This window comes from Raphanus sativus, chromosome 8 (assembly GCF_000801105.2).
Source record: "Raphanus sativus cultivar WK10039 chromosome 8, ASM80110v3, whole genome shotgun sequence".
In the NCBI taxonomy this organism is placed as follows: domain Eukaryota; kingdom Viridiplantae; phylum Streptophyta; class Magnoliopsida; order Brassicales; family Brassicaceae; genus Raphanus; species Raphanus sativus.
Genome location: NC_079518.1, coordinates 14,731,033 through 14,754,692, shown reverse-complemented (window position 1 = coordinate 14,754,692; position 23,660 = coordinate 14,731,033). Strand labels below are relative to the sequence as shown.

At 29.8% G+C, this 23,660-nt stretch overlaps 3 protein-coding genes across 3 annotated transcripts; all 3 read left to right on the top strand.

The window, feature by feature from the left end:
* Window positions 1–5,402: 5,402 nt before the first annotated feature.
* On the top strand, window positions 5,403–8,438 carry LOC108819024 (myrosinase MA1). The gene is made up of 12 exons (XM_018592007.2): window positions 5,403–5,602; window positions 5,725–5,785; window positions 5,900–5,961; window positions 6,085–6,160; window positions 6,340–6,505; window positions 6,594–6,849; window positions 6,991–7,106; window positions 7,193–7,416; window positions 7,505–7,539; window positions 7,641–7,761; window positions 7,873–7,975; window positions 8,058–8,438. The coding sequence occupies exons 1-12, from the start codon at window positions 5,432–5,434 to the stop codon at window positions 8,299–8,301; spliced, it is 1,635 nt and encodes a 544-aa protein (XP_018447509.1). The 5' UTR covers window positions 5,403–5,431; the 3' UTR covers window positions 8,302–8,438.
* Window positions 8,439–17,630: 9,192 nt separating this feature from the next.
* Window positions 17,631–17,957, top strand: LOC108820078 (uncharacterized mitochondrial protein AtMg00820-like). Its single transcript, XM_018593061.2, has one exon. It carries the CDS (start codon window positions 17,631–17,633, stop codon window positions 17,955–17,957), a length of 327 nt encoding a protein of 108 aa, XP_018448563.2.
* Window positions 17,958–18,304: 347 nt separating this feature from the next.
* On the top strand, window positions 18,305–19,229 carry LOC108820077 (uncharacterized). Its single transcript, XM_018593060.1, has 4 exons — window positions 18,305–18,507; window positions 18,572–18,638; window positions 18,809–18,998; window positions 19,048–19,229. The coding sequence occupies exons 1-4, from the start codon at window positions 18,305–18,307 to the stop codon at window positions 19,227–19,229; spliced, it is 642 nt and encodes a 213-aa protein (XP_018448562.1).
* Window positions 19,230–23,660: the final 4,431 nt, after the last annotated feature.

Genomic DNA, 23,660 nt, shown 5'->3' with positions numbered 1-23,660 from the left:
TCGCGATCTCCTCGAAGGTCTGATCATTCCAGAAGTGGACCGGAACTCCGGTAACTTTAATCCAAAAAGATACCGTGTTGGGGAAGTTAGCACTTGTAGAAGGTTCCCAGCGCTCAAGCGCGAAAATCCAGTGATTGAGATGACATGGGCGTTTGTTTAGCACCATAACCAGATCCTCCTCCTTGTCAAAATCAAACTGGAAACATCCATTCCCCAAGTTAACCCCTCGGACTCTTCCTTCCACATTCCATATCCGTGCTCTAGGAAGGAGAGCCATCATCGCTCCAACACTGCGTCCCCCTCTGTGAAGGACTCTGCCGATCAGGGTTCTCTTGAAGCGTTCAGCTGCTGTGCTCAGATCGCACGGTGGGAGGTGTATGATTTCATCTTCTACAGTGAGATCCAAACGTCTTGCGGACGAAGAGCCCCCTTGGCGGATCAGATCGCTTTGAGAAACCATTCTTGTAGACGTGATTGAGTTTCGAATCAACGGAAACGTAGCACAAGCTAGAGAGAAACGGAAAGGGCTTCACGCTCAGAGGGAGAGTAAAGCAAAAGCCTCGTAGTAGTAATGATGGATGAGAACTTAGCAAGGCGCTAGATGTATAAGAGAATATATATTCCTTAAAACCCTACTCCCGCCGTCAAGAAGTGTTGCTAGTCTACCTTGGGCAAGAGGTAAGGGTTTTAGAGGTCGTTTACGTACGCCGTCAACCCTAGATCTGGGGATCGCCTTCTTCTTCGCCTAAAACCCTAGTCGCCACTCGCTACAATTTTATATGTGTGTATTAAGCTAACTCGCTACAACACAGAGGAGTATACTGATGGGTTTCTATCTACAAAAATTAATATTAAAACAATAGGAAAGAGGAAGACTAAAAAACGTTTCTCAATTAAAAATATCTTATTTATTAACTAATTAAGAAACATTGTAACATGTGAACTATCACTAAAATAGTTTGTTTGAATTTTTAGAGAAATATATTGGTTTTCACCAAAAAAAGAGAGAAAAATATATTGGTTTATGATATATAGTATACTTTTCACTAAACTAACTATAAAACTTATTCGTAATCTAAGAAATTATTATTTTATTATTTCCTTAAATAAAAACTACAAATTACTTAATGTAATTAAATATATAATGATTTTAAATATGTATTTTATATATGCTCTTTCCCTTTGTTTAATTTACATTACTAAAAACAATTACAATCACATTAACTATATATATAAAAGGTTAACTTTTTTTGAATATATTACAATAGTTAATACAACCATAAATTACTAAAACTATTAGAAGTTCTATATTCAGAATTATGTGATCAATGCTTTCAAATTTTTCTTATAACAAAATGCAAATGACTATTAAAACAGTAGGAAAGAGTAAGACTAAAAAACGTCTCTTAGATCGTATTTATTAATTAATTAAAAACATTATAACATGTGAATTATCACAAAGATAGTTTTTAGAGAAATATATTGGTTTTGACCAACCAAAAAAGAGAGAAAAATATATTGGTTTATTTAAATATATAGTATATTTTTCATTAAACTAACCATAAAACTAATTAGTAATCTAAGAAACTATAATTTTTATTCTTTCCTTAAATAATAACTAAAACATTACCTAATGTAATTAAAATATATAATGATTTTAAATAATGATTTTATCTATGCTCTTTTCCTTTTTTTAATTTATATTATTAAAAAGATTTACAATCTCATTAACTATATAATAAAAAGTTAAAATATTTTTGTATATATTACATGTTGAATAGTTATAAACAACTATAAATTACTAGAAATATTAGAAGTTCCATATTCAAAATTATGTGATTAATGCTTTCAATGTTTTCTTATAGTAAGATACAAATTAACATTAAACTATATGAGTAGAAACTCTCATTTAATTGACGTTTCAGACTAAAATGATATCTATTTTAATATTTTTTGAATTAAAATATATACCATATAAACACACATAAATATTTTTTTTTAAATATGTATCATACTTAAATTGATAAAAATTAAATATTCTCTCATTCAGAGAATTTTACTTCTGATTATAAATTTTATTACTTAATTAACATGTTAATAAAATATTGTAAGAGTACTTAACATTATTCCTATAGTTTTTTTCATTTAACTGTGTCGTCATTTCTAACTCCAAGTCAACGTAAGTGGCATTAAGGATCATCTACTTCAATGTATACTTTTTTTTGGGGGATTTTGCATGTTGTTCCACTTTTGCGCAAACTGATAAATTGAGTATTGATGAAAGACAATAACAACAAATATTTGTAGAGAATATATTAGACTCTTAGAAATAATCCTATTGTCTAGATATATTTATATAGAAAATAAATCGATTAAATTCTAAACTAATATGGTTATAGCTTTAGCAAAAAAAACTAATATGGTTATAGGATCAAATCAACTTCAAAATCCAGCCTCCAGTCATCATCGACGTTTATATTTGGTTAAAGGGTCGACGACATATCCTTCGCAGGGTCTGCGATGTTAATATCCGTCATAGGGTCAACAATGTTTATACAAGTCGGTTCTTTAAATAGTAAAAAACGAAAATCGAAATTGCAGTGTCTAAAATTACGAAACAGAAGAAAAAAAACCTCACAAGAATGAGAAGTCAAATAAAAGCTGTTATTAGACTATGCCATGTATTTTGCTATTTTGTCCTCTAAAATAGAAAAAACCTATAATAAAAACAAGATTTACCCTAACATATTTTTCTAAAATAAAAATTTCCAAATACAGAACAAAATATAAAATAATGTTATTTGTTTCTCTATAAACAGAGAAAATATAATAATCTTTATTTAGTCTCTAAATATTATTATAGAATCAAATATAGAAATGAGTTAGGAATAATCTTAGCAAGGATGATATGAATATATCATCATCACTAAAAAGAACTTTGAATAATCTTTTTTTTTACTTTGAATGACCATCAATAGGTCCTTGCTTATAAACTCCAATTTATACAAAATAATACCAATGCGCTCGTCAATAATCTTAAGCCACAATCATCTTCATATTGAGAGTATGGCTTATGCTTCTTCATGATTACGAAAGATATCATGCATTCCATAGACACAAAGATATGCGACCAATCTGTATCTTCTCCTTCAAAATGGATTAGGATCTTAACACTGATACTATATAAATTAATAATTCTTCCGTTTCACTTTATTCGTCGTTCTAAGTTTTTTTCACACAGATTAAGAAAATCATTAAAGTTATTGTTTTGTTCTTGATTAATAGGAGTACATTGTTTTATTTGACTTCGTTGATTAATGAGCTAAAAGATTAGGAATAAAACTGGAAAATAGTAAATAAATGCATTGAAAAAATAAAATGATACTTACAATGAAATAAAATTTGAACTTTAGAATGACAATTAATCTGAAACGGAGGAAATAGTGGTAAAAATAAAAATATAGTTTTGTAAAATTCCTTTAATCTTCGGTTTGATCAAGTGTTTATTAAAGCTCTCATACCAGACGGTCTATATTCGAGTTCCAAAGACAATGATTTATCAAACAAGTACACATATTAACAGAAGAAAGACTTACAAAAGATATGTAGAATGATTAAGTAAACCCGATTAGTCATTAAGTATACAGTCAGACGTGAATTTTCATATTAAACTGATAAAATTATTTGATTATAGAGTTGTTTATGTAATCATTTTCATAGTTATAATGTATCACAACAAATCAGTGTTTAGAAAAACATGTATTCTATTATCTTGGAGTTCTGTAATATTAATATTTGGGGTATAATATCAACTAGGTAAATTATTTATAAGAATACTATTTGGGAAACGGTCAAGATAGGCGACAACGGCGCAGCAGAAGTAACTGTTCCCCGCACTTGTGTGAACTTAGAGCATCCACAACGGTAAACCGTGTGTGGAATCCTTCAAAAACATTTTTTTATTATTTTATTAATTTATTTTTTTTTCATCCCATTAAAAAAAAAAAAAAAAAAAAGAGAGCTAATTGTGGGCCGCCACGTGCGGCGTGGCCCACAAAACAGTGATGAACCACAGCTGAGATGAATCCTTATTTACGTAGTTTTTGGATCAGTACCAGCACAGAAACCAATAAAAGCCAATAATTTAATATTTTTCTTAAGGGATTTGATATCACGGACCCCGCGTTGTGGGTGGTCTTAGAATGGAAATACTTTGGTTATAGCATAATATTTTACAAGCAGAACAAGTAAATCAAACCAAACTTTTTAAGTGAAAAACTCATTCGATGTGATGAGTAAATACCACAGAACTGTATTCTACTCAAAGTCCACTTTATAAATGAATATGAGTACAACGACTTCCTCCATGTTTCATAAGAACAAATTCATATTGCGCACCCTCTCAACACACAAAGAACTCAACAAAAACCACAAATGACCTTAGCGTAGAAGGATTCTATAAATCAAAAACTAATCCCACCGTAAAAATCCAAGATAGACGAGTTAAAAGTACATCTCCCTAGTTTTGTATCAATCAGAAAAAACCTCACCAATGAATTTTCAAACACTTAAAACAACACATACTGACGGATTGTCCTGACCAGCCACGCTAAAACCTAGATTCTCGAGAAACCAACCATTGAAACACAAATCTCACTCTTGAATTTTAAACCAACTAAGTCACGAAACTTCCCACAATATATTAGCCAGATCATGAAACGTTTAAGCCCCACAACTTTGTCTTCACAGACCCAAACAAATCTGTTTCTTCTCACCTTACTTTCCTCTCTCCTTTCTTGCATATCTCCTTTAGACACCTCTCTTCGTCTAACTTTTCTTTTCTGTGCATTCTCTCAAAAAACTAGGCCAAAAGATTTATCCATTGTGTTACTAAGTCTCAAGGCTACTATTGGTCCAAAACCAAAACTTGTGATATTGTCACTAAAAAAACCAAAACTGCCAATGCATGTTTCTTGCATACGTCAATCTACTCTCTAGATGAACTTTTTAATTTTACTACAATCACATCTTCTGGTTTCCCCACTAGAAAAAAATAACAAGCTAAAACTCATTCCCCACTACTTAGGAATTTGTCGTTCTATTAAATAAAATCTACCTCATTGCCATTTACAATATTAATTTTTTTTAAATGATAGTAATGAACCAATCACACACTTGTTATCAAACAAAAAAAAACAATCACACTAGTGAGACAAACAATCCAACGTTTTTTCTAACTGAAATGATTTGAAGAGCAAGCCACCGTAAAAAGCCACGGGTTCCATGTCAGCGAAACCTCTCCCAAAATATCAATCAAGACTCTATAAGACAAGAAAATGCACACGTCACTCTTCTTTGCGAAGGCTATATAAACCCACAGATTGGCACAATGTTCCATACAACACAACACATACATCTACAAATTATAATCATGAAGCACATTGGGCTCATATTAGTTTTTCTACTAGCTGTGGCGACTTGCAAAGCTGATGAAGAAATTACTTGCGAAAAGACAGTATCAAAATGTGGTCATACTGATAAATTCAACAGTGGCAGTTTCGAAAAAGACTTCATCTTCGGCGTTGCATCTTCTGCTTACCAGGCATGTGACAAATCAACCATTAATTATTATTGTGTTCACAGACTTCACATTTGACGTATATAGAAAATCATTACAAACACTTATACGTTGCATGGTTGTTTCTTTTTATTTATTTATTTCAGATTGAAGGTAGCTTAGGTCGTGGACTTAACATTTGGGATGGCTTCACTCACCGATACCCAGGTTTGTTTATTTGCATGGTTCCACATCACATCTATATATATATATATATATATATATATATAATGTCGGTATATTTCTCCATGCACTTTTAGTAATGTATTTGCTTAATATCAGATAAAGCAGGACCAGATCATGGAAATGGAGACACTACTTGCGACTCATACTCGTACTGGGAGGTAAATTACTCAATATATACATGAGTCATATATATATATATTTGTGCGAACTAATATTACTCATTGAATTATATCTACCAGCTATGTGTGCATTGACATGCGATTGAATATATTTAACTGCAGAAAGATATAGAGGCGCTGGTCGAACTCAATGCTACTGGCTACAGATTTTCAATTGCGTGGTCAAGAATCATTCCAAGTATGTAAACATTATAGATCCATGTATGTAGTTTCAAATAAAAAACTACATGTATGTAGTTTCAAATAAAAAACTACATGTATGTAGTTTCAAATAAAAAACTACATGTATGTATATATAGTAATCTTCGATTGTGATTATTTGGAAAAAGTAAATATACTGTACGTTTATATGAACAGAAGGAAAGAAGAGCAGGGGAGTAAACCAAGAAGGTATTAAATACTACCAGGGACTCATAAATGGCCTCGTTGCGAAGGGCATAACTCCTTTTGTTACGCTCTTTCACTGGGACCTTCCTCAAGCACTACAAGATGAGTATGAAGGTTTCTTGAGCTCCAAGATAATGTAGGCCGATCTGTTTATTAAGAAAGATGACAACATATAAAGCTTTGTTGTTGGATTGGTGAAATGATCGATTCTGTAATATTTGCAGAGATGATTTCAAAGATTACGCAGATGTATGTTTCCATGAATTTGGTGCTAATGTAACGAACTGGATCACGATCAACCAGCTCTACACAGTGCCTACTAGAGGCTATGGATTTGGATCAGATGCACCAGGTCGATGTTCTCCAGCGCTTGACCCTACATGCGAGCGCGGTAATTCTTCAACTGAACCCTATATAGTTGCACATTACCAGCTTCTTGCTCATGCCACGGTGGTTGATCTTTACAGGAAAAAATATTCGGTGAGTTCTCCATCTTTGTGACTTGTGTAATCACATCATTTTGATTCTGACTTATCAGTTATCAAAATAGTAATCTAACAAGACTAACATATCTGATTCTGATTTAATCACATCATTTTGTATACATATGCTTGACCACAGCATCATGGAGGTAAGATTGGACCTGTGATGATAACTAGATGGTTTCTTCCATACGATAAAACTGATCCAGGCAGCATAGCTGCGACCCAGAGGATGAAAGAATTCTTCTTGGGATGGTATATGTTTATAAAATCAAACTATATTCTTAGCATTAACATCTGTTATATATATAAACTGATGAATAAAAATGTATGTACACCAGGTTCATGGGGCCGCTAACAAATGGTACATACCCTCAAAGTATGATAGACACTGTGGGTGAGCGGCTTCCATCGTTCACTCCAGACGAATCCAGGCTGGTAAAGGGTTCATATGATTTTCTTGGTCTCAACTATTATGTCACTCAGTATGTCCAGCCAAGTCCTATTCATGTTGATGATTGGGATACTCACACTGCCATGATGGACGCAGGCGCAACGCTCACATGTAGCTAGCAATCAATTACTTTCAATTATTTACATCCTTCCTTTTAAGTAATTTGTGACCATTAATTATATCATCCTTGTGTTTACAGATGTTGATGTAAATGGTGATCCCATTGGTCCGCTGGTAATTTATGCATACGATCCATCCACCCCTATTCTTTCATTCATTTTTAAGCAAAAATTCAGTTTTTCTGATTTATTCTTTTTTTTGCTTCCATTTCCAAGTTCACTGAAGACAAAGTTGACAAGAATAAAAACACCTATTACTACCCACAAGGCATTTATGACGTAATGAAATTCTTCAAAACCAATTACAGTGACCCTTTAATCTATGTCACCGAGAACGGTGAGTTTGACTACTCATCTCTAAATTCATCAATACATGTAATTTAAATTTTGTTCAAGAAATTGACACAAAAATATCGTGGAATTTTGTATGCTATGACGGTTAAATTAGGATTCAGTACACCCGGTGATCAAACCCGTAAGGAAGCTAAGTTGGATTGCAAGCGGATTGATTATCTCTGCAGTCATCTCTATTCTCTCAGTAAAGTAATCAAGTGAGTTGATGCTATTCTCATCCCAGTGTTATATATATGTACGTACGTATGACCTCTAATGATTCATTGTTCTTGCTTTTAGGGATACGGGTGTCAACGTGAAAGGATACTTTGCGTGGTCTCTTGGGGATAATTACGAATTCTGCAAAGGATTTACTGTCAGATTCGGACTCAGTTACGTTGATTGGAATAATGTCAATGATAGAGACCTCAAACAGTCTGGCAAATGGTATAAGAAGTTCATCACCACCAAGGACCCTCCCAAGAAAGATTTTCTCCGCTCCAGCCTCACCTTTGAGAAGAAGAAGAAGTTTGCAGATGCATGAAATACCCAAACCACTTTATCAAGATCATCTTCATGTCTCCTCATACTACTTGCTCCATAGATAAGGAGCCTGTCTACCTTACTGTACTAAATAAAAATTCTCAATAAAAGAAGATGATCAATATTAATAAGTACTAATTTGCATACTGTCAAGGAATGGAGAAAAGAACCCAACCAAACTTTAATTAAAGGCTCAAACTAAAACCAAAATTGATAATTATTTACACACTTATTATTTTGGGGCAGTTGCCCCAAATAACCCAAATTTTGAATTTGAATGCGAATTTATATCTTAAATTAATCAAATGTAAAGTAACCTAAAAACTAATAAAATTACAATTATTTCTTCATGACTAAACAAAAAAAAACTGTTGACATTTTCACGGTTATACCCTAGGAAAACTTTTCTAGAAGTCTACCAGAACACTTCTCAAGAAGTTTACTCATATATCTAAATTTAATTAAAATTAATTTATAAATTTTGGAAAATATTTTAGTGAAAATTAATTGAAATCCAGCAAATATAAATAATTCTAGAGCATGTAGATTTAAATTTAATAAATTTGATTTGTTTTCCGTATAGAAAAGTGAATATAGATTGTAGTCATGATTGTTCACTGGTAGATTGGTAATATATGTTAAGTAGTATTAATATTCTTAAAATTAAATTTTGGAATCTTAAATATATTTTTGAAATAAAAATTTGACATGTAAGTGTTTAGTTTAATATATACATATATATGTATATATTAAATATTTGTAAGTCGATTTTATGTTAAATAAATAAAAAAAATATTTATATCTAGAAATTTGCTGCCTTCGTGATGATTTTATTGTACTTTTTGTGGAGGATTGTGAGAGTAGTAATACGATAAGCATCAGCTTTCATCTCTTGTTTACTCATATTTCAATTAACTTTGCTACGCTGATGAGTAACTAAGACATTGGTGTCTTGTTTGCTAAACAGGTAGTGATACCATTACATCAACTCAAAGCAGTGAATCCATCGACAAGCATAGTGAACCCTGCAGAGAAGTGGCACCCGAACCCGACCCGAAAAACCCAAACCAAAATCCAAACCGAAGTAGCAAAATACTCGAACGGGTATTAAGTTAAGAGAGATTGGATATATGAACCCGAACGGGTAATATCTAAACCCGAATGAATATCCGAAAATAACCGAACATATGTATACTTACCTTTATATTTCTAGTTTACATCTCTCATTTTATTTAAAATATGTATATTGATGTTACGCATACTTTAAAATCATATAGTATATATATAATTATGGAGAAAATAGTTTGATATTCATTTAAAATGCATGTCAAACTTTTTGTTTCATATATTAATAAAAGTTACATCCAAAAGTTTAAAAACAATAGCCAAATTAATATTTTTATTTTTGAAATATTATCTCCAAATCTATTAATCATTCAATCTATAAAAAAAAGAAATCAGTTAAGTGAAATCTATATTTTTAAATATAAGAAACTTAAAAAATGAAAATTTTATTTTTTATTTCTTTTAAAATCTAAATATCCGAACCCGATCCGAAATAACCGAACCCGAACTAAAAATATCCGAACCCGACCCGAAGTACAGAAATACCCGAACGGGTTCCATATCCCTATACCGAAATACCCGAAAATCCGAAATACCCGACCCGAACCAGAACGGATATTTGAACGCCCATGTAGACAATCATGGGTTCTGGTTCATGGGTTTCTTAAACTACGAAGGCGCTGTGACATCTCTGCAAGAAGCTTTGCAAGCCGGTGGGGGTGTACGGTCAGTGTGATTGTTACACTTTGGTGGATTCTTTGATGACCATATGAAAAGCTTGTTTGATGAATTCTGAATTATTTTGATCTGTACTCTTGTTCTTCTTTTTTTTGCTTAGCTATTATCATTTCAGTTAACATTATATGCATAAATATAATTTAATCAATCATTATATGAGAGGACAGCTTATTTGCAATCGTTTTCATAATGTCTTATGCCTTCTAATTGCATCATGTGCATAATCAATGGGCTTCTGATGATAGGGGTGTGTTGTAAATATATTGATTGCTGAATAACGGAGTTGAGGAAGACCATTACCATGAGTGTGTGAGATGCAACACTAAACCGGATTACTTTCTAGCTAGTCAGATTGAATCGACCATGGTTGAACTATGGATCAGATCAATAAAGTAACTAAATAATTATATATGAGTATGAAACTATTAATCATTAAAATATAAGATAATAACAAAAATACATGAAAACTTTTGTAATGTAAATTTTTGAAATATGGCCAATATGTCCTAAGCAATGGCTTATATTATCTATCATTTTTGGGCCGGACCTGAATATAGATCAATGATGATCAGCAGTATAGACCTGAATATGGTGAGATGTTAAAAAGAGGAAGTTTTAAACTTTAAAGTTTTATTCCATTGCACCAAAATCACCAAACAAAAACAGATCCGACGAAAAAGAAGATGAAATTCGATCTATTGATCAAAATTTAAACAAAAACCAAAAGGATCTGATCTATATATGATCAAAATAAAAAGAAAATTTATTCTCATCTCTTCTCAGTTATATATATATATATATATATATAGAGAGAGAGAGAGAGTTCCACATGAAATTTATTTGTAACTCATGATCGCTTGACACCTGATCCATCGCCCTTGACTTAGCATCTTTTATAATCTGAAACCTAGACCAATCTGTTGCTTGCGTGCTTTTTATTTTCTCAAACTTTAAAATCTCCATATCGTTTTAGCTAAGTATTGATCCCATAAAGATAAAATGTAAACTGGTCCTCAGGAAGTGAATCTCAAATACTACATCTACACTGTTAGCTTGCAGTAGATAAGACACAATTATAGTGTATCATTGATGATATAAAATTTTATATCAATTTTCATTTTGTTCTCACAACTTTATCTTATATTTTGTATGTTTTTCATTCTATAATGTTCATCTTCCCCTCCTAAAATGTTAGACCTATAAAATTTAGATATATATTTTTATGTGTGTTAGTGTAGATTGGAATAAAATTATTGATTCAAATAAGTGTCATTATTTTATTTAAGCATAATTTTTCTATTTTGAAGTTTTTTTTGGATGACCCTGGTATCCGGATGAACAATGGGACTCCCGACTAGCATCTAAAGACCGTTTACCGGAAATCTGGGCTTTGTTCGTTGGGGAGTCCGCCGAAAACATCCAGGAAAGCTGATGATTATCCCATGTTAATCCACCAGTGGCTGAGACTCAAACCCAACTGGCAGAATTCATTGTGAGTCCTTTACTACTAGGCCACAAGACCCAGTTCTATTTTGAAGTTTTATTTGTTCTGAAGTTATTTTAACATTTTGATATGCAAGTTTTTTAGAACTGAGACTAATATATTAGACTTCGGACTTCACTAGAAGAATTTCTTAGCAAAGTTCTCGATAAATCTGCTAAATATAATACACTAGGAGAGACTTCTAGAGAATAATGCTATGAAAACTGCCAAAATTGGTAAGATTTTATTTTTTTACCAATTACATTTGGATTTTTTTGTTAAATCTAAATAATGTTATACTTCAAAGGCTAAAACACACGGAATAATCTACGTCTTTGGAATCTCAGGAAACCATTTTCAAAATCTGCAGTCTTCTTTTCCAAAATACTTTATTGATTTTGGTAAGAATCTGAGAAGACCTTGCTTTGTGATCGATCTCTCTCTCTTGGTAGGAGTGGCCCTACCGTACCAGATCTTCTTGGTCACCGTAAATGGATAGACTAAAATAGTAGCCTGATTTGACAGTGTATCCTCCATCTTTTATGAAAGGCCATAACATAAGATCTGAGCTTGCATCCAGTGCCGGTCTAACATTTTACACTGCCCCAATCCAACTTTTATATTATGCTCTTCCATATTTTATCTAAAATTACAAACATTAGTATAAAAATAACTAAGCTTTTGTAAAACAATCAATCACATCAAATTTTTATAAAAAAAAAACAGTAAACAAACCAAAAATATAATTACATTTTTCTTACAAAATCATTTAGTAATTTAATAAATCGTTAATCATATCAGTCTTAATTAATCCATTTAATCTCATGTGTAACATAGTAAACCACAAATAAGTATATATCAATTTTAATCTCAGCAACTGTTTTAGAATAGTTAGCAATACACATTAAGCAATTAATGTGTTTGATAAAAATCTTCCATTTTTTAACAAAAAAGAATATTTTACTAGGCTTTGTAATTTTTTTTATATTGATTCTCATAAAAAATTTAGTCATGTAAACATATTATCATCAATTATTTCTTAATGCATATCATTTTGAAGTTTTCAAATTTAAATATTATGATTTCAAATTATTATAACTGAAAATGTTAGTATTATATTAAGTAAAGATTCTTATCAAATTTTTTTTTATTTATAAACATTAATAAGAAAAAATTTAAAATATGTCCTTTTAAATCGGATGCCCCAATCGATGGTTTGGGTGGTTTTTCTTCTGGGTCGGTCCTGCTTGCATCGACAACACTGATTGAAATATTAGAGTGGTGATTAGAAGTTTTTCGGATAAGGCTCATCATACGGTACAATATTGTTAAGTCGTCATAGACACGGACAATTAGACTTTTCCTCTATTCACAATTACATGTTTTTTTTTTTTTTTGTGAAACCACAATTACATGTTTTATATGGATATTTTATACTATCAAACTGATGATTACACGAGAACACATTGGCTCGCTCATCCACACCACACGCAATGCAACGCTTTGGACCCATGTAACGCATTAGCAAGTTTGCTTAATTTGCTGCTATTGGAAAATAAAATATTTAGAGAGTATTGTACGTTAAATCTTATAATTTAAATTTTACCAAAAAAAAATCTTATAATTTAAATATCGGCGGTGGTGAAATGACTAAAGAAACTTTGTTAATATAATCATATCCTATATTTTCACAAACTATATGCCAATTCGATGTGCACATAAACTTCAATCTATGCCACGCTGGATATATCCAGTTTCAACTCGTCTTTCGTTCCAGAAAATTGATGATATATACATATATATATAAAGTAAATTCTCGTAAACTTTGAAAATTTTGAAATTTTATTATTATTGGTTCTTGGATTTCAAAACCTTTATTAGAATCCATCATTATTGTTTAAGAATTTTCAAAATTCGTTCAAATCTCTTGTTATTCAATTTTTTTTGTTATTATTGATTCTCTAATTCTAACTAAATCTAGTGTTATCGAGACATATAATTCTATTCATTTTTAGTAATAATACTCAACTTTCAAAATATCATACGTATTCATGTCTTTTCAAAATTCATGTGATATCTTTTACAAAATATCTATTACACCTTAAATCTAAATTATATGTCCAAAACTATAATTCATTACATATTATATACCTTTACAGTTTTGAATATATAATCATATTTATATTGTTTTATCATTTTCAAATATATGATTATATTTAGAAATACTAAAATTTTGAAAATAAGTTTTTTAAAAATAGTTTGAAAAATCATTTTCAAATTTCAAAAGAAATTTTGAAAAAACTAAAATTTATAAAAAGTTAAAATTTGAAAACATATAATTCAATAATTTTTTTAAAAAAAATTTACTCTTTATATATATGTAGATCAAGTTTTCCTATTTAATGAAACATTTTTTGGTAATCGAGAAAATCTATATTAATCCAAAAAAATTGTGATCGAATTTTATAAGTCAATTTATATACATTTTTCGTAATCCAGATAATTTTTAAAAATCTATGAATTCTTACGATTCACAAACTCTATATGAATTCATCTTCCAATAATCCCTCCCTAAATCTCTTTGTCACATACACCGAAATAAGCTTCACGCTGCCATTTTCCAAAAATTGTTCTGTACCCGTGCGAACACTTATAATTAACAGATACAGTTAAAAATAAAATGTTTCAATATTTTAAATTATAAAAAATATATGGTAAAAAACAAAAAGTTAAATATTCACTCTTTTAAATAAATACATATAGATATATATATATATATTGCAAAACTGATAACAAGATTTTCAAATACTTATGAATTTCAATGCACAAATAGCCAATATTACTTATTTTATTTTATCTTATTTTCATAGTACTAGGTGTTTTTTACTTGTTGGTATGTGCTTATTTTACTATTACAACTACTAAAATATCACTAGATAGTCATAAGACCATTGTAACCACAACAATGATTCTCTTCATCAAGCTAGTCCATATTAAGCATATTCAAACAAGTATAAAACTTCTAACATAAACCATATATTAGATCTTGATTCGCGACCATGTAGATTTTATTTAATACCAAAATATTTTAGATTATGCAATAAATATATCAATAAATTAATATAATTTGGTATTATGATTATCTAATTTTATAATAATATTTGTGTGGCTTATAATATTGTTCCTATAAAATTTATAAATTTTGTATTTTTGTAACAAAATTTATGTTGAAAAGATTATTATGTAACAATACTAATTTACATAAAAATTATTTATTAATTTAAAATATATGGGGAAAGTAAATTAATTTGAACCTACATAATAGAGAATTTTATATATAGTGGTTAATTAAACCAATTTAGTATAGACGTTTAAATCTCTATAATATTATTTGAGAAGCCAGTTTCATATGTGCCGCGTTTCATAATTGATTACATGGATACCCTTAATGAATTAAATTACTACAGTTAAATATTTTTACTGATTGTTTATTTAGTTTTCTTTTCTAAATTGTCCGAAAAACATATATAATAAAAAGGAAACATTTATAAAGTTTAAAAGAAAATTAAAAAACGAAATATATGCCTATATAATATGATTTCATTGAAAACAAAAGTTCACAAAATAGTAATATTCCGTTTAAAAATAACATAAAAATATAATTTTGAAGTAATAAATACTTTATTTATATCTAAATTTTCTTAGATGAAAATATATATTTTTATATAATGTGATTTCATAAAAGAAAATTTCACATAGATAAATTTGATATTAGAAAATAAATATTATTTATTTTAAAACAGAATTTTAAACAATACAATTTCAAAATAATAGAAATCTTTTTATATATCTATCTATTTTCTTAGATGATTACATAAAAAATTAAGTAACATAGAAAAATATATGTTTAATTTACTAAAATAGTTTATAATTAGTATTATTGAAATGTTTATTATTTTCATATATTTATTTAAATATAATATCTTTCAATTATAGAAAAAAATATCGATAAATTATATTTTACTTATATAATATAATTTCTCAAATAAAATCATAAATTTTTACTATTTATTTTTAAAAGATAGTAGAAAACAAAAAAAAATAGATTTTAACAGTATACATCTTTCGATCAAATAATTACAAAATATTTTAAATTAAAATAACAAGATATACTTTAACAAGGTAGATATAGTATATTTTATCATTATTAAAATTATATATTTTCTTAATATTAAATTTGCTTTTAAATTTTCTGTTTTTATGTTTGTTGAACTTAACATAACCATAATCAAAATACAATATACTATATGAATTCAGATTTTTAAGATTATTTAAAATAATTTAGTTTACCATTCCAATAAACTAAGGCATACAATTATTAAGAATTTATAAAATACTTTAATTATTGTAGATATTGATATGTGTTCATGAGGTTCCAAAAATATATCAGTTACTTATGTATGTAACTTCCTATTGATCATTGATAAATATATGAAAATACATCCACATTAAATGATAAATAAAAATAATTTGATGTGACTTAACTATAGTAAATATAATAATATTTCAGTTTGAATTTGAAAAAATATATGCAACTTAATATACTCAGAACATGAATAACTCGACTAATCCAACTTATATCTAATATCATAGATTAAATTACAATTAGAATATATAATTTTATGGTAATAAGTAATTTTATAAACATAAACTATAGGATGATTCAATATATATTAACAAATGAAAATAAAATATTAACCAACTGTTACAGTTTAGTTCTTTTGTAAAATTTATATATGTAGGCTTGAGACTTAGTAATATCATCGTTATATTAATTTATTTAATTTGGAATCCGACACTTTTGTTATCTTTTATTTCATTTTAAGCACAATATATCTTAATTTATAAATAATCATCATAATATATATTTGCATATATAAGAAAACCAACCAACCAACCTAAATGTAAATAAGAAAATTAATCAAAATTTTAATCTATTTAGAATAAAAAATATTATAATTGAATTCAAATAAATAAATGCAAACCAATATATTCAAATGATAACTAAATCGACTGTAAATACAACAAAACTGACAACCTATAATATATCTAAAATCGTACGTCTAATTAAAGTAATATAACATTATTAATATAAATTATGCATACAATTATAAATTAATATAAAATTAAAAGTAAATAGCAATTAATTATTATATTATATTTACTTTATAAATATTTATACCCGTGCATGAGCACGGGAAATCACCTAGTAATAAACTGAATTGGATTTAACTAATTTTGTATTTTTGTAACAAAATTTATTTTGATAAGATTGTTATGTAACAATACTGATTTATATCATTTTATTAATTTTAAATATCTGTGGAGATTAAATTAAGTTGAACCTACGTAGTTATTAGTTTTTTGTTTACAATCAAAACTAAACTAAAATTTAGTTTCTAATTATACTTTTGATTTAAAATTGTAATTAACTAATTTCGAAAACATATTTTAAAAAGGTTCTAAAACATATTTGGAAGATTTTGTTAGACATTTATTTAAGATATTTATTAGTATTTCAAATAAAAATAAAGAATATTAAAAGATATCATAATTAAAATATGTAAAATTTAATAATTTTTTAGAGATGATCTAAATTAAAAAAAGTCACACATGAAAAAAATCACGACTTCTGTTTCAATAGTGTTGATACATGCCTACTTTCTGTTATGTAGGATTAAAATAATATAATTAATATTAAGAAAGGATGATAAAACCGGTGCAGGGAGCTTTAGGATTGCAGTTGGAGAATTCGGTAACCACGGTATACAAGAAACAGAGTCTGAGCTGGTTCAAAGAAAAAAACAGAGGAGAGCCATGAGAACGTGTTAGAAGAAGATCACGAGACAGAAAGCGAAGGTGATCATGGTGAGTCTCAAGACGACGAACCACCAGCTCTGCGATGATCTGAAAAAGTTTCCACAAAGCCTAAATACTTAGACAATTATGTACTACTCTCGGAAGAAGAAGGAGAATTGCTGCTTATGTATTTGAATGATGAACCTCGGACTTTTGAGGAAGCCAAGAAGCTCAAGGAATGTTTACGAGCATGCAAAGACGAGATTGAATCTATTACACGGCTTGAGTCGTGGAGCCTCGTTAATCTGCCTCCCGGTTCAAATCCCATAGGATTGAAATGGATCTTCAAAATCAAAAGGAACTCTAATGGCAGTATCAACAAATATAAGTCTCTTCTTGTTGCAAAGGGATACGTTCAACGCTATGGGATAGACTATGAGGAAGTGTTTGCGCCAGTAGCCCGGATAGAAACGATATGCTTTCTCATTAATCTTGCTGCAACTAATGGCTGAGAAATACATCACCTGGATTTTAAGACGCCTTTCTCCATGGTGAACTGAAAGAAACTGTCTATGTAATGCAGCCTGAAGGATTTGAAGTTAAAGGGAGCGAGCATAAAGTTTACAAGTGAAACAAAGCTATGTATGAATTAAAACAAGCACCCAGGGCATGCATGGAATGATAAGCTCAACAAGTTTCTGACTGGGTTCGGGTTTACAAGATGTTTGAAGGAGCCTTCCGTTTACAGAAAAGAGACGAGTGATGGTCTTCTTATTGTTGTGGTATATCTGGAATCTCTTCGTGTCATGAGCAGGTACGAGAAGTATAAACAAATTCAAGCAAGAGATGGCGACTTGAGATGAGTGATCTCGGGAGGTTGAGCTACTATCTAGGGCTCGAAGTGTTGCAGCATGATGGTGGTATAACACTGAACCAAAAGCGGTACGCCTTGAAAGTATTAGAAGAAGTAGGCATGAAGGATTGCAATCCCTTGCACATATCAATGGACTCCGGACTGAAGCTTGAGAAATCTGAGGGGGAAAAGGACATTGACGCTACAGGGTACAGGAAAATCATCGGCTGCGATATTTTCTCCATACCAGACCTGATCTCTCCTATTGTGTAGGCGTTTTGAGTCGATATATTCAGAACCCAAAGGAGTCACATGGGAACGCAATGAAACAATGCTTAAGGTACCTTAAGGGAACTACATCATACGGCTTAACATTCGAGAGAACGAGAAAGAGTGCAACAAGGTTGATAGGCTATAGTGATAGTAGCCATAATGTTGATCCGGACGATGGAATAAGCAAGACTGGTCATATATTTTATTTTGGAAACACTCTAATCATGGTGTTCTCAGAAGCAAGATACAGTGGCCCTCTCATCGTGTGAAGCTGAATTCATGGTAGGAACTGAAGCAGTAAGACAAGCCATGTGGCTTCAAGACTTACTGTACGAGGTCATTGGCATTTTGTTCGCGAAGACAGTTATTAGGATAGACAACCGATCAGTGATTGCCCTTATGAAGAACCCGGTATTTCATGGTCACAGTAAACATACATACCATGTTTCATTTTATAAGAGAATGTATTGAGAAAGGTCTCTTGGAGGCCGAGCACGTACCAGACACTGAACAGAAAGCAAACATTCTAACAAAGGCTCTTGCATGGATAAAATACAAGGAGATGCGTGAACTGATTGGTGTCCACGATGTAGATAAAAGAAACTTCAAGTTTAAGAAGGAGATTGTTAAAGTAAGCTTGAGTGAGAAGTTATTATAATCCTATTTGAGATATGAAGATAAGAGTCAAAAAAGATTTAAGAGTTTATTATCTAAATCTATGATTACTAATAAGATTAAGATAACTTATTTATGTAAATAGAGATATCATGAGATGATATATGACTGAGTTTTATGAGTTTGAGAGGTTAAAGTTTTGAGTTATTTTTTTCGAGAGATTAATAAGAGAGTTTCTTACTTGTGTGATTACAAAGTTATGTTCGTGTGTTTCTATTATCAAGTTCGTGAAACCAATTTTACGACACTTCTGTCTTGATTGAAGAATATTGGAGAGTTGACACTAATTTTGAAATGAAGCTAATCCTGACATTTTGGTCATTGGTTTCAGTACAAATTAATGATGGTCTTGTCAAACAGAGATCCATTATCCATGCATGTGAAACTGCATGTGGTTCTTTATTATATATGTGCAAATATATAATATTTTTGGTATGAAGACATCCATGGGATTTCTCAACATATATGCCATAATTTTATTAATATTTAATTTAAAAACTAGATGAGATCCGCGCCTTGCGCGGTGTGAGAGTTTGATTTTAGTTTTATTATGTACTTAATATTTTGTATATATTCTACATCAATTTTATTTATATAACATGTTTAATATGTTGCGTTATATATTTAAACACGATAAATCAAAGTAGTAAATTGTAGTTTGCATGGTGTCTTTTTTCTTGTATATTTGTAATATAGTTTGAGTTATAATTAAATTGAAAAAGTATATAATAAATAGAATTGAAAAAAATGCAAAGAGACAGCAATATCAAATGCTTACAAATAAACTTTTAAATAGTTATTGGGAAATCCCTATGAATATATATTTTAGTGGATTATATTTTTGAATGTCATATCTTAGTGGATGTACATGTTAAACAAAAGCCAAAGATAAGTCAACTCCATTATTTCATATGTTTCTAAAACCAAAACATACATTTTCCTTTTCCGGAACATCATTAAGTTTGTGTGAAAGGAGATTAGAGTTAGAAAATTATAATTTATTCAATTCTATCAAAAATATTGGTGATTATGGGTGTGATTGATAGTGGTTGTGGGTGCTCTCCACAGTCCTATTTATTTTTAAAGCACCAAAATCAGAGCAATCAAATTTTAATTTATTTTTTAAAACCAATAACCTACAGCTGTAGAAGTGCTCTGCAGAGCCAAATATCCAAATCGATTTTTATTGCTTTCCATAAAATTATACCGCATTAAAATCTAAAGCTATAGTAAAACGTCTACAGATTTTTTTCTACAATAATAATTTTGAAACTACAACATTACCAATCGGAACCTATGTCCCAATGGTTTGTCAGATACATTTCTCTCATCTTAAATTTTGCTTCTTTTGTTTATCTCATTAAATTTTATCTGTTCGAATGTTTTTTAAGAACTCAGCTCAATTCTACAATGTTGCAATATATGACTAACAACTACTTTGTATATATCTTTTAAACGATTTGCTATACATACAACAACTATCAATCAAATAATCAATACATGTACGTTTTCAACTTAGTTTCAAAATAAAAGTTTCCAACCTCTAAGTTAATAAAAACCAAAGCATCTTCTAAATTGGGCAGACAATTAATTAAGTTGAATACGCAAGGACCATTTACGTGAAAAAGCCCATTAAAGTATTAATAATAAAGTCCATTACAAACTAATTGTTTCCAGTCACAAAATAATGTAAACCATAAAAAAATTAAAGGCTTTTGTATTTTATTTCTTTCCCGGTGTGTCTTAGTTAAGTCTTCTTCCTTGATGTTTATCAGACCGAAATTTGTTTGGAAGATCCATATTTGAAAACCAGACCAAAAGAAGATTTTATGTTTATCAAAACAGTTCACTCTATTCTAGGAGCCAATCAACCTACTCAAATAAAGGTTTGGTTTTCAAAATTTGGGTTTAGAAATTTTCATATTTAACGATTAGGGATTCGTTCATTGATAAAATCATTTATTTATTTCTCATGATGATATATTTTCCTTCTCTAATTGTATATCTTCCAGACACAGAATATTTCAATGGCTTCTTGGGAAAACTTAGTCTTTGTATTTGAGATTGGTAAAATATCAATCTGAACCTTTCAATTTTATGTTTATAAATTATTATCTCACAATACAGCAAGACAGATGAATGATTGTATATTTTTTAAACGTTGCAGGCCTTTTCAAGTATGTGTGTCGTATCAACTTGCTCCGATACTTCTCCCAAATTCAGTCTGGTCGGCTGCTTCTTCAGGTGTCTCTGCAGAAGTCAACTGGTGTCTCTGCAGAAGTGTAAATAGCTTGCATGAGAGATGTCACGGAAAAAAAACAGTCTTGATCCGAAACAGATTAATCTCATGGTTAGTAAATTTCAAGCAATTTACTGTTTTTTTTATATTACTAACATAATTGGGGATCTGTTTTATTTCATGTATGTTAACTGATGATCTCTCTGTAATGGATCATCTTCAATATTCATGGATTCACTAAGGGAAAAAGCAAGAAATTTATATTTACCATCAAATGCAGTGAACATAGGCTAGTATTCAACTCAGTCTAAATATAGAAGTCTGTCTAGCTAACTCGTAGTGAATGTGTCGTTCATGTTGCTTGCGTCTCTAGGATTAAACTGCTGGTTTATTATCATGCCAAAAAACCATTAAAATTAGACAATTTAGATTATAACTGCAGGACGGTGATTTGAAAACTTCTAAAGGCTGTATATATGATTTCAACCTAAGCAAATAAACATAAGAACGAAAACTAAGTAAGCATAAGAAATAGAAATTCATAAAAAACAGAGGCTTGAAATTACCATGATTCAAACAAATTGGACAACAAATTTTAATATGGTTCATCGCAGTCATGTTGATTTTTTTTTGGGTATGGATCAATGATTTTGCTTTGGTTTGCAATGGGACGAAATGACTCACATCCCCTTGGCTTATATAGAAGGAAAAAAAAGTCATAAAGAGAATATATTCGTATCATAATGCCTTTAAGACGTTCAATTTAGCTTGTCAATCACTCATATATCAACGCATAGAACAACAATGTTTACCATATATATGTCATTGATTTATATTCTATATAAATGGAGTATTAATCAGTGGAATTACCTTAAATTTTTACCATATTAAAGTGATATAATGCATTTTGAGTTTATAAAATAGTCAAAACTATATATATACTAACCTAAAATAATTATGGCCACATCTGTCGTATTTAAATGACGTATACCACCAGTAATTAGGCTATATACATTCTTATCTTATAGAGAATATACCATCATAAAATAGTTTAGAAAATTCAAAACGGTTCTCGTAAATTCAACCATTTCCTATAAAGATCTTTCAAGCATCGTTTCCTACATTAATATAAAAATTACGATATTAAGATATCAATATAAAAAATCGAATTACGATATTTGTGTTCACTTGTTTTGATATTTGTTATGCTCATCATTATTTTTTTAAAAAAATTACAATATCAATATAAAAAATTGAATTACGATATTTGTGTTCACTCTTAATAAAATGGCTTCTGATACATCTTGCATTAAAAAAATATATTAGATTTTACAACATTATACTAAATAATTGCGTAATAGATTATATGGCAATGATCTATGGTAACCTTATATATGACAATATATTTTGATAGAAAAGGAAATCATGGAATGAGTTAATGGGAAATAGAATTAAAAGAAATAGTAATGATCTTTGACTTTCCTTAAACATGAAATGATGAAATCGCACTGATCTTTGACTTTCCTTTTTACACAAAATCGTCCAATTATTCATTTTGAACTATAATGTATATGAGGAAATTCGAGTGGTACCACAATTGCATTCCTTTGTAATTTCTCTAGTGAATCAAGGGTGATTCTATATATGGACTGAGAGTGAATATGGTGCCAACACGTAAGCATGACACTCATGTAAATAACTTACACATTTAAGATTACTCTTTAAAAATGCTTCTTGATTAATAAGAAGGGGATTCATAATTTTTTCAGTTTTTAAGTATTAATAAATTTTGGGAAATTTTAAGTTGAGAAAACACTGATAATAATGGCCTTAGTCGATAATATAGTACAACGTATGTACGTTTCATTCTTCTCCTTCTTTTTTTTCTGTTTTGCTAAAAGCTTCGTCATAGTTACGTGATATCATCCCATTCTATTTAAAAAAGAACAAAAAAATATCACAATTTAAAGTATATGAACATATATTGAGAGACCAAAAAAATATAGGAACGGTATACCAAAAAAAATAAGGAACGGGTTCACGGGATACACTGTTTGTACTACAAGCCAAATCTCACCCGCACCGCGTCCATACATGTCTCTCTTTTTTTTTTTCTTTGGAACTCACATGTCTCTCTTCATATACTAATCTGTATACTATCTTGTATTTTCCTTT

Coding starts and splice junctions, on each gene's coding strand:
- LOC108819024 (XM_018592007.2), top strand. CDS start 5,432: ATGAAGCACATTGGGCTCATATTAGTTTTTCTACTAGCTGTGGCGACT. Junction 7,417..7,504: donor CGCAGGCGCAACGCTCACAT/GTAGCTAGCAAT, acceptor TTGTGTTTACAG/ATGTTGATGTAAATGGTGAT. Junction 7,540..7,640: donor GTGATCCCATTGGTCCGCTG/GTAATTTATGCA, acceptor TCCATTTCCAAG/TTCACTGAAGACAAAGTTGA.
- LOC108820078 (XM_018593061.2), top strand. CDS start 17,631: ATGTATTTGAATGATGAACCTCGGACTTTTGAGGAAGCCAAGAAGCTC.
- LOC108820077 (XM_018593060.1), top strand. CDS start 18,305: ATGAGTGATCTCGGGAGGTTGAGCTACTATCTAGGGCTCGAAGTGTTG. Junction 18,639..18,808: donor GCAATGAAACAATGCTTAAG/GTACCTTAAGGG, acceptor TGGTGTTCTCAG/AAGCAAGATACAGTGGCCCT. Junction 18,999..19,047: donor CCCGGTATTTCATGGTCACA/GTAAACATACAT, acceptor GTATTGAGAAAG/GTCTCTTGGAGGCCGAGCAC.